Source organism: Melitaea cinxia, chromosome 2, assembly GCF_905220565.1.
Source record: "Melitaea cinxia chromosome 2, ilMelCinx1.1, whole genome shotgun sequence".
Taxonomy (NCBI): Eukaryota; Metazoa; Arthropoda; class Insecta; order Lepidoptera; family Nymphalidae; genus Melitaea; species Melitaea cinxia.
The window spans coordinates 6786526-6798641 of record NC_059395.1 but is presented as its reverse complement, the minus strand read 5'-3'; the positions used below and the strand labels follow the sequence as shown (position 1 = coordinate 6798641).

The 12116-nt window shown below is 32.8% G+C and overlaps 1 protein-coding gene across 1 annotated transcript; it reads left to right on the top strand.

Moving 5' to 3' along the window:
• The first annotated feature begins 1241 nt into the window (after positions 1-1241).
• LOC123663565 (lysosomal acid phosphatase-like) lies at positions 1242-8103 on the top strand. Its single transcript, XM_045598241.1, has 6 exons — positions 1242-1436; positions 1512-1607; positions 1820-2059; positions 2190-2490; positions 4813-5024; positions 7799-8103. The coding sequence occupies exons 1-6, from the start codon at positions 1242-1244 to the stop codon at positions 7940-7942; spliced, it is 1188 nt and encodes a 395-aa protein (XP_045454197.1). The 3' UTR covers positions 7943-8103.
• The last annotated feature ends 4013 nt before the right edge of the window (positions 8104-12116 follow it).

The following is a 12116-nucleotide window of genomic DNA, read 5'->3' as shown; positions in this document are numbered from 1 at the left end:
AACTTTATCGTATGGTATTAAAGTTCAAATTGACTTTTAAGTATTATCACAAATCTTTTGTATGGGAGTATAGAAAAGTGTTGTTTTTAGACTTTTTCAGGAAATTTAAATTTTTTTTTTTGAATTTTTCTCTCCGTAAGAACCATCCTCGTACTTCAAGGAATATTTAAAAAAAAAGAATTAGCGAAATCGGTCCAACCGTTCTCGAGTTTTGCGCTTAGCAACACATTCAGCGACTCATTTTTATATTAAAGATTTGTTTGGCTCTGTTTTCTTCAAGAAAAATGAGCCAGCGAGAAAAAGAGGTGTGGAGGGACGTAATCTAATTGTATAGGGATTTGCCATGTCTTTGGAAAACTAACCACGATCATTATCATAACAAAGATATGCGGTCGCAGGCTATGTCGCTTTTACATGAAAAATATTAAACTTTTTTACACCAGTGCTTCCTTTTTTTTTTTTGAACGCTACAAGTACTCAATAAAGTCAAACCCAATGCTATTTTTTGGTGTTTGAATAATGTAGGAGCCATTTATAAAAACTGACGAATTTAGGCAAGGACAAAGAGAACACAACTGAACACGACAACGTATGCCGCGTAAATGATTTGCAGTGCTTTGTGGAGCAACATCCTCTGCGGCAGTAACTGCAAGCAGGCCCTGCAGGCAGTGCTTTGAGTAGGCCCCTTAACTGCAAGCAGGCCCTGCAGGCAGTGCTTTGAGTAGGCCCCTTAACCCAACAAATTATTTTATTAAAAAATATGACCACAGAAATTTTTTTTTCTAAAACTAAACGAATTGTGAAAATTTATAATAAAAAATTAGTACTTAGTCTTAAAGGACTGTACGATCTTCTTATTTCAAAATTTCCTTGGCATACGATTTTTTTTGTAGTTGACATACGATCACACTTTTTGTGCACCTGGCAGCCCTGCTTTTCACTCATCTGTCAGTTTTCCATAACTTAAACGTCAAACACATTGAACAAAAAACATTAACAATTAACATGCATAATTATATTATATATGATATGGTCGTGTCCTGTCGTCACATCTTTATTCCCTAGTTTACACTAAATAAACAACTATTATTCAACAGAAAAACAAATTCTTTTACTTTTAACAAAACATCAAATACGAACGTATTTAGACATCGATAACTCTCGGGCCATCATAATAATATTTGTCTTGTAAAAATAGACATATTGTAAAGAGTTATTAGCAATAGTTGTAAGAAAATACAATGGAGTACGAAAATGATGATACTTGGCGAAGGTCTAATTCACCGAAGGAGGTTTCATGTCATCCTATACCAAAGAAGTCGACAACTACAGCAGTTATCGTATTGGGACTCGCTGTCCTAAGTTGTTTACTTGGCTATTGTGTGCTTAGTGAAACACTGCCTTATGAGTCGAAAACATTACGTCTTGTTATTATTGTAAGTAAGTTTCCTTCTCTTTATATTTATTTGTGATAAAATAATACGACTGATACTTAATATTGTTTATTGTAGTTCTTTCGTCATGGAGCTAGAACACCAGTAAAGTCATACAAAAGTGACCCTTTTAAGAACTACCAATGGCCCGATGGACTTGGTAGTCTTACAAATGTAAGTATAATATTTAAAATCAATTCTAGCTATACAAATATATTTCATTTAAATAATAATAATTGTTTTATATAGTTTTAATTTGTACGGTAATAGTTTAAATCAGTAAATAATTATTTAATTTAGCTGCACATTTTAAATAAGTTTAAATATAATCTACATACAAAAATAATTATGTGTGCATTCATTTAATTATTGTAATTAATGTGCAGGCTGGTAAATTACAACTATATGAATTAGGCAAAAAATATCGTGCCTACTATGCTAACTTCATTCCCGAGGAATACTATGAAAAAGATGTGTACATAAAGAGCAGTGATAAGTCAAGATGTATGATGAGTGCATACACTTTTCTTGCTGGTCTGTTTCCCCCTTCAGAGAGACAACAGTGGCATCCTGAAATATTGTGGCAACCAATACCAGTGCATTCTTTACCAAGCCAACTTGATAATGTAAGTAGATTGTTTGTAAACTTCTGACATATAACAATTCTTGTATCATATTTCACCACTAGTTAGACATGCATATTATACTTTTGAATGTTAAATTTTCATTTATCTGACGAATGAAAAACATTTTTAGATAGTAGCAGCTACAAAGCCTTGTAAAGCATGGAAAGCAATATATAATGGGCTATTAGAAAACGTAAATTCAGATCCAAAATTCACTGAAGTCTTTGACTATTTGAGCAAATACACAAATCAGAGTATGCGTAGCATTTTGGACGTAGATTTTCTTTACAGTACATTGCAAACACAGCAGGAGGCTGGCTTAAAGTTACCCGAGTGGACTAAGAATGTATTTCCACACAAAATGAAAGTACCGTTCATGCTAAGTTTAGCTCTACTTTCGTACAACTCGACTTTACAAAAGTTTCATACTGGTAAGTTTTATTAACTTATTCTGTTTTTTTCAAATCTATTGCTTATATTTTATATATTTAAATATGTATTATTTCTATGTTTATTTATTAACAAAAAAAAAAACATTTAGTTACATAATTATATCAGTCGGTTGTTACCTTTATTTTTTTTTTTATTATTATTACAGCCTATACAGTCCACTGCTGGACATAGGCCTCCACAAGTTTACGCCAAAAATAACATGAACTCATGTGTTTTGCCCATAGTCACCACGCTGGGCAGGCGGATTTGTGACCGCAGTACTGGCTTTGTCGCACCGAAGACGCTGCTGCCCGTCTTCGGCCTGTATATTTCAAAGCCAGCAGTTGGATGGTTATCCCGCCATCGGTCGGCTTCTTAAGTTCCAAGGTGGTTGTGGAACCTTGTTATCCCTTAGTCGCCTCTTACGACACCCACGGGAAGAGAGGGGGTGACTAAATTCTTTAGTGCCGTAGCCACACAGCACTTGTTACCTTTAACACAAGCATTAAGTTGCTTACCATAGTAATAGCCGAGATCTAAGATATTTATTTGTTTTTATTTAGCAATTAAACGTAGAAAACAGTATCATTAGGATATAAACTGTTGAAATGCCTAAAATGTAGTTATTGCACAGATACCTACATTTATTAACAAAATTTTATTTGTATTACGAGCAAACCAAAATTTGCTCTTCAGTATTTTACACATGCAATCTATACTTATCAATATTTTATATGTTATTAACTTATATCATAAGTATGGCAATTTGGCTAAATGGATTTATTTCTATCAAACATAATTATATTGACTAGTCTCTTCTGTTTGCAAACAATTACAAAATTATTTAAATATAAATTTCTATAACTATATTTTTTTCGTTACACTTGAAACACCATATGTTTTTTTTTTAAGTTTTAACATCCATGGGCTCTTAAGTACCCATGCCATTTTTACTTACATTTTTATTTTCAAAACGTTGACTGACCGTGAGATATATATATTTATGTAGGTTAATAATTAAGATAATTATTTACGACTATGTTTTTTTTCATGATACATGTTCTATGCATTACTATTTTATAACACTACATGCTTTATACATTACATGTGTAACTCTACAATGTTAATTTACCGCATTGTCGACGGCCACACTCATTTTTCTAAAACAGCGCCCGCCGCCAGCTTCGTGAGCACATGCCCAATAACGTTCGCATCCCTATTTTGGATCGCCATATTGAGGCTGTGCTCGAGGATTTGCCTACGGTCTGCCTCCACCTTCCGGTCTTCTGACGAAGTGGCCAATTGCGTCGTCCTTGTCGTCGGTGTAATAGACACAGGTGTTAGTGTGTCTAGTCACCGCGACCACCGTATGCTAGACACTATCATAGATTCGGAGCCTCTCCGCCCTCGTCTGGATAACAATGATGTTTTCACTCGTCTGTCCCTGTACCTCATGAATAGTCAAGATTCTCGACCGCTCCCCGGCTCATTATCCCCGACCTATCAACGCCTTCTTCTCCTCTTGCGTGAAAGTCAGGTACAGGGTCCGGTCCTGTTCTGTTGGTATTCGTGAGTCGGTGAATCCTTCCATGCGCAACGAGTGGATGATCGGGCTCGAGCTGTAGATCCTGTCGTACATCTCACTAATGGCGAAAGCAACAAACACCATATATGTTATAATGACAATTTATGATATAATTAAATAATTCAAATTTTCGCGTAATATCACCCAGTCGCAACGCATCTCGATCTCATTGTCCACGCTTATCGTTATCTCCGTCGACCTGTGCGACTATTTTACCGTCAATTTCACCTTTTCTCTGGAATTGTTTTCCTTGAAAAATTTTAATACAACACGCCTTAAACTGTTAGTACCGCCCTTGCTTTTGATCTTTACTCTTAACAATATGTATTTTTTTTTCTAACATACATACGTGGTCGTCTGTCCATCGGGCAAACAAATTAATTGCTTGTTATAAATACGTGTATAAATATAGTTAAACCCACGATTCTGAGCATGAACACAGAATCACTGCCAACTGCACCAATGAACCAGTAAAAATTAGCACTTTCGGATTGTTTCGACTATTCAAATTGTTTATTTTGCTATGCACATACAAAAAATTCAAACCAGATAAAACATGTACAATGTATAAGAAACTAGCAGACCCGGCAGACGTTGTCCTGCCCGGAAAAGATCTACCAAATTGTTTGAAAAATTTCACTCCTCACATTTTTGTCACTTTTGTCATCATAGCGCGCGTCTTATATCATTTATTAAGGAGTAAGCTACAAAAAAGTTTAACAATTTTACCCAACAGGTCCCCTGCTCAATGAGATCAGGCAGTATCTAAAAGAGAGTGTGAACCACGCTAACGTTGATCGTTCCTTGTATATCTACTCGGGCCATGATGTGAATGTAGTGTCATTGTGGCGAGCTTTTGGTTTTGAAGAACTCTTGGAACCGGAGTATGGAGCTAGTTTAACTATTGAATTGCACGAAGAGGTTGAACAGGACAGTTTCTTTATCAGGGTATGTTCTTCTTTATTTAATATGATCAACATAGAACCATACTAACCTAGTGATGCCAGGTCGTCAATCCTAGTAGCCGGACAGAACAGCCAGATTAGCCGGACATTTAAAATTTCTTATTTTTCTTAGAAAACTAAGAAATTTTAACGAACTATCTACATCAAAGTAAACTTACATCATTAAGGAATACAAAAAAAATAATAATTAAAAGATATAATCATTTTTAATACATTTTATATTAAATAATAAAAAGATATATATTACCACGCATCAAGCCCAGTAAATCAGTCGAGCGCTAGCGCTCTTAGAGGTAAGGTCCACGCCAAATTCTGCGCAGCCGTCTCTTTCGCTCACACGCGCCAAGTGCCTGTTGTTATAGCGGATAAACTGCATTTGATACTTTCATAATAAAATATAAATAAAATAAACATATTACGAAAATGACTGTAAAATAATATAATGATAATTTCTGTAAACAAATGTATACTTTAATTTTCTTTTCTCACATTATCAATACAAATAGGCATTTCAATCTGTTTGTCTTGTTATTTGTTAATTCATATGTATGTCGGTGTCGATGTCACAAAATGCTATTTTATTCATATCGTAAATATTAGATTCATTCGTAAACTGAAAAAACCAAATCAATTAAAAAAAATGTTGCATAAAATTGATTTTTTATTTTTATTTTAAATTTATTGACTGTTGTTATATAACATACTTGAAATTTTTAACAAATTAATGGTGTAAAAAACATTTTATACCATAGTTATTAATTTTTATTATACATTAGAAAATGATCAAGATGGTCTTTTAGTTGTCACACTATACTCACTAGCACAAAGATCGCGCGAGTGCGACCAAATTTACCTAAACTTGCAGAGCGTAAAATTGTGAAATGGCTCTTAACAATAAAGTCATAATTGGCTCAAAAAATTATACCTTGAATGACAACTCGGTCTAAGACAGGGCAACGTGGGTATCACAAATTACTACTATAACACGGACGCGGAGCACGAAGAATTTCGTACATTGACCCCTCATCTTTGGTCTTTGTCGCTCGCGTATAAACATATTGCCGTTGGAGCGCAACACAGGTGTAGTGACAGCCGTATTCACAGTTTGTCAACCTTTTTACTTTTATTTTTTTTTACCAAATTTAAGTCACAAGATCATCGTTTTTCATTTTTAATTTAAGTCAAAAGTTAACAACAATACTTATATTAAATGCGAATATGTGTTTATTGGTGTCTTTTTTCACACAGCAACAGATCTAAGATTTTTTTGCATATACAAAGTGTAGCCACCAAATTGTACTATGTGTGTGTAATATATATACACTAACTTTTATTTATATATATGTATATATACTTATAACTTTTATTATAAGTTATTTTCTATGATTAAACAAAAAATATTTTGTTCTGTGACTAGACCGATCCACGGACAGACAGTGTAGATTTAGTGTAGTGTGCAAACAACGAGTTCTAAGACATTCCAAATTCTAAAATCTACCGATTTTTTAAAGCTTCGTACTTTATATTAAAATTTTAAGAACCACTGGCAGTAGGCAAAAAGGTCATTGTACGAAATTCTTCGTGCTCCGCGTCCGTGCTATAACACTTTCGTCGTTACGTCACACACATCTGGGTTACAGGTATTCTTCCCTATGGATCGTCACTCAAAGATGGGTGAGCTCCTTTTCTTGAAGTTAATAGGATATTTAATTTTTTTAAAAACTGATTTAATGAAATTTATTTATTTATTCAGAAGCAAGTATAGAAAAGAAGTAATAAGCACTAATACGTGAATGTGATGTAGAACATAAAAATATACTTATATTATAATAAGTATATTATTTTACATTGTAAAATACCTGTTTACTTATTTGTGTAGGATAACACGTTACCTTATACTATGTTGTTTTTCTTAAAAACACTAAGTTGAACACATTTGAGGTGAATTTGGATAACTGGAACAATACATCAGTATTTGTTGTTTATATCAGCAGTAGTAAATCTTAGTTCTGTATCCGAAAAAGTTAGTAAAAATCAAAGATAATTTGTATTTTACTCTTTTCTATATAATCCAGTAAATAACATTGTTGTACTCGAGTTACATTGTCGTATTACTATTATGTGCGTATCTGAGCCCCGTGAAAAACTCAATACGATTTGCGCTGGGCAACGAACGTGTTAACAAGTTCGGAAGAAACGGATATAGTTTTCTCAGCAGATCTAGAGGCTTACGGGCTTACGTATTGTTTTGTTAGACAAATTATTTAAAACCAGATCTAGAACTTTATCATTCATCATCATAATCATTTCAGCCTAATACATGCTGTGTGGTAAAATCATTACATTTTTAATACAATTGTATTCGTGCCTTCAATCAAATTTTCTTAAATTTTAATTAAATAAAAATTAAATTAACGAATCAGTTGAATCGCTTGCGGATTGCTCTTCGGGACTGCGAGGTGACTAGTCAAAATCAAAAATCCTAACAAAAGTCGGACACCGTTTAATCTGGCCGGGCACGAATTTAAAAGACACAACTATATCTATCCAAACGCCTGGCAACTCATCCCACCTCAATTCTCACCAACACTGACACAATCAGTCAATGCTTTCCATATTGGGCAGGTCTATTTCTATTCTTTTTTTACAAAACAGTCTTTTTCAAACGATTTTACATTCAAATGGTATTGTAGGTATATTGAATTGTAGAAAAGTTTTAAAAACCCTGTCTATACCTACCTAATGTTTTATTTCTAGTTATTCTACCGGAACAACACGAAAGTCGAAGTACCGATGGAACTCAAACTACCATTTTGCAATGATCCGTGTACTTATGAGAGGTTTATAGAACATCTGGACACGCTCATACCAACTGATTGGGAAGTCGAATGTCAAAATTAATATAAACAGTAGGTACCTACTTTACGTACTTATATGTTAGATAAAAATGTGTTAAGATGTTATTACTGTCATTAATTAAGAAGCAAGCAAGAATGAGGATATTATAAACATTTGTCAAAATTTCCAGGTTATAAAATATTAAAGCAATATTTATGTCAAAATACATTATTCCCCCCTATAACATAGGTAATTATAACGCGGTAGATTAAAAAAGGTAAGCCCTTCAGTAACAGAATATTAAAGAGTAACTATGAAAAATTTGTGCGATTTATTAAAATCAAAAAGCACGTTTAAAAAAAAAACGAAATTGATTAGCAACTGCATATATCTTTATAAATTTGTAGTACCTCGACCTTACAGAAGATCACAGCAAAATAATACTGTTTTCAAGCAGTGTTGTGTTCCCGTTGGTGAGTAAGGTGACCAAAGCTCCTGGGGGGATTGGGGATTGAGTCGGCAACGCGCTTGCGATGCTTCTGGTGTTGCAGGTGTCTATAGGCTACGGTAATCGCTTACCATCAGGTGAGCCGTACGCTTGTTTGCCGACCTAGTGACAAAAAAAATATCAAGACAGAAATATAACATGGGAAATCATCGCATTATGCTAGGGAAAATAATAAAATATGTACCTATAATTATATCAGGAACATAAAAACGCTTTAAAAAAGAACTGTGTTATAGGAGGGATTGTTTTTCTAGAACTGTCTATTAATTGAATCAATATATACCTAACCTAAGAATAATATACTCACGTTAAAAATAACTGATAACGATATTAATGAAATAAAATTGACTGACTTGATAAAATCACTGACACTTGAAATACAGGACGTTCGATTCCTAACTATGTTCCTTTCCGTTTCTGTAGGTGTAACAAATAATGTTCCACGTAAAAAAAACAATTCCTAGGCCTTTTAAAAATTTTACTTTGGTCTTATTGTACGTGCGACTCTGACAAGGTACTTCTGCATAACCGTCCAATGAGCGCGTAAGCACGACTATAATTTACAATAAAAAACATTCTATGAGGAAAAGAATTCTAGCTATTTAAGCTAGTAATCATCTCGATGAAATTTAAATGTGACCACATGATAAACATCGGCTTTCGACTAAATTAAAAATCATCAAAATCGGTACACTCAGTAAAAAGTTATGCGGATTTTTAAAGTTTCCCCTCGACTTCTCTGGGATCCCATCATCAGATCCTGGTTTTCTTATCACGGTACCACACTTAGGATATCTCCTTTCCAAATATATATATATACGGTCGAATTGAGTAACCTCCACCATTTTTGAAGTCGATTAAAAATAGATTAGGATTTTTTTTTCATGTTACACCTAAAAAAGAACCCTCATTTGAAGGAGCGTAGTTAGGAGTCGAACATTCTGTATATAAGTTTTAACATTAAGTCAAATCGAAGAAATTATTAACAATGCATCCGTTATATATTCACGCAAAATGTATATTATTTTCTGTGAGTTACCTTCAAAGAGTTTTAAATTCCGAACAAACTTTTTCAATGTTATACAATTTTATATGAATAATCCAAACACTTTATATTTGTTATTTATTTTTATATCTGTGCTATAGTAAAACCAAATATTTTACTATTATATTATAAAAGTTACTTTTGTATCGAATGTGCCATGAATTAGAAAACATTACATAAGTAATGGTAAATGAAAATTATTATATTATAATATATAAATAAAAATGTCCATTTTACGTAAACGTAATGATTATTTTGTCTTTATACAGTGAATATTAAACTTTATATACTTTAAATAGATTTAAGTTAGGATATACAAAAAAATTATATTAAAATACGTAATATTGTCGTCAATGTTGGTATTTTTAGTTGTAATTTTTTTTAAATAATTTACAGGTACAAATGTACAGTAAAGTATCCGAACAAATATTGTTTATGTAGTTTTAATTTACATAACTTATATATCATACTACCACAGCTTTACTTGAAAGGTAGAGTATGCCATATTTTTTATTTCTTGGATTACAGGTTAGACAGAGATATCGAATATCGTTTAAATTAACAGAAATAAAATTATTTCTTTAAAAATTATAAAGTTGTAAACGTCTACCTTGCTGTAGATATCCTCCTCCTCGATGATCCTCAAATGATATTAAGTTGTAATTTTTTTAAATAGCTATAATGTAAAATTTAATCTCTTGCTGTGTTCTTATATGTATATTATGTGTTTATTGTAATAAATGTTTCATATGAATGATTGCTTTATATTATTTTTAACCTTTTGAACGCCAAAGTCACCTATACTTGACAAGGGCTTGCGAGCCCTGTGCGCCAACGACGTCTATAGGCGACAAAAAACCCGGACCACAAGAATATTAAATAAAATTGGCTAGTCAAATGGTATAGATGTTTTTTAAGCTATTCAAAATTCAACTCAAATGTGTTATATTTTCTATAAATCATTTGCTATTTGAATAAAACAAAATGTAAGAAACATAAAACTATCAGCTAACACATAAATAGCAAATGAATAAAAAAATCAAATCAACTAAAATCAATCAAATTGCCATAATAAATCTGATATCGCAAATCTGGCGCATCCCTAGCGTCCGTTATTAAGCATAGACGACACCATGGAGCATAGAGAGAACTATGCTCATGGACGACACTATGCGATGACTTAGAACATCGTCGCATTTTGGAAGGCGTCGATGATTTTAATAATATACAAACACATATATTTTTTTACAATTTTTTATCTAAGGTTAAGAGCGAAGATTACGATTTTCTTTCTCATTCTCATAATCATGTGGCCGCATCAATATAATTTCTAATCCCCACTCTCATAAAAGCTTTTCTTCTGTGCTTATGTTAGCCTACGTAGCGGGATCTATTACTCAATACTGTTTTAGTACTATTTGCTACCTAAGCGAAAAAAAAAGTACTTCAGTAGTTGATGCGATGAAGCAAATTAATATAATCGGTGCGGTCGGTACCAACCTTAGTTTAAAAGAAATATTTACATGCATTAAATATTAAGGCTGGCACCGACATTAAAATAAATAGTAAGTAGGCATATTTAGGTCAGTACTTTAGATTTTTTTTACTTAAACTTAAACTTTTTTACTCCCTTTTTAGTTATTAATTATCTAATAAGAAAAATTACAAAATTGAATTAATTTAATTTTTTTAAATTACTTTTATTCTTATATTGATTTTATACTTTTATTTTTTATTATATATATATCGATTCGAACTCGATATATAGCGTGCGGCTTCCTTGCGTGTGGCACAGCACGTCCCGTATTTTATTATTATACTCTTTGGCACGTCTCTAAGAAAGTTTCAAAACCGTAAGTCAGCTGCGCCGTAGTCACAGTACTACAGTAATATGATAAATAAAAACAGGAAGCCGTAGTCGTCCAGTCGTGACAGCGACGTCATGGCGATAGAAAAGAGTGTTGTGCTATACTACGATTATTTTTGTAATGTTTGTTTTTTATTTGTTATTGTAAGTATATATAACGAGTGCAAGATAACACAAGAAAAATATTGAAAAAATAAACCTTCCTAGATTATATAAGTAGTCATTTATTGCATATCAACCAACAAAAACAAGTCACTGTGTTACCACATAACTCAATAACGACTCTTGGTAACACTATTTTTTTCGTAGGTATTTTCTGTTTATTTTTATACCTTGGCGTACAGGGCACGGGAATGGATTGGAGGCGTGGCGGGAAAAGGTTAAACCTAAAAAAATTATTGTATTTTATAACCACATAATTATATAAATAGAATTTACACGAACTGTGTAAAGAAATTATAAATGAAGAATTTACATACATGTAAAGAAATTAAGTTGGCATATGTTTTATTGTAGGTATATGAAAAATAATTAATCAGACAGACTAATGCCAACGGAACGGTTATCCATAAACGTATTAATTCCAAAACTATAAATAACTAGTTTCCCGGACAGACTTCATTCTGTGAAAAATTAATACTTAGTAAACATTGATTATTTTTTTTTGTATTAAACCTTTCGTAGGCCTGAACGAACGTACGAAAAAAAAGCCGAATTTCTCGTGCCATTCTCGAGTTATGCGCTTAGCACCATTCATTTTGATGTGCTTGTGTATTGTGTTTCCGGACCCCCGACACAGGAGAAAATCCTACTGCGG

Bases quoted from the DNA above. Each gene is read 5' to 3' on its own strand.
- LOC123663565 (XM_045598241.1), top strand. From the start codon at position 1,242: ATGGAGTACGAAAATGATGATACTTGGCGAAGGTCTAATTCACCGAAG. The intron at 1,608-1,819 runs GTAAGTATAATA...ATTAATGTGCAG, and splicing joins GACTTGGTAGTCTTACAAAT to GCTGGTAAATTACAACTATA. The intron at 2,491-4,812 runs GTAAGTTTTATT...TTTACCCAACAG, and splicing joins TTTACAAAAGTTTCATACTG to GTCCCCTGCTCAATGAGATC.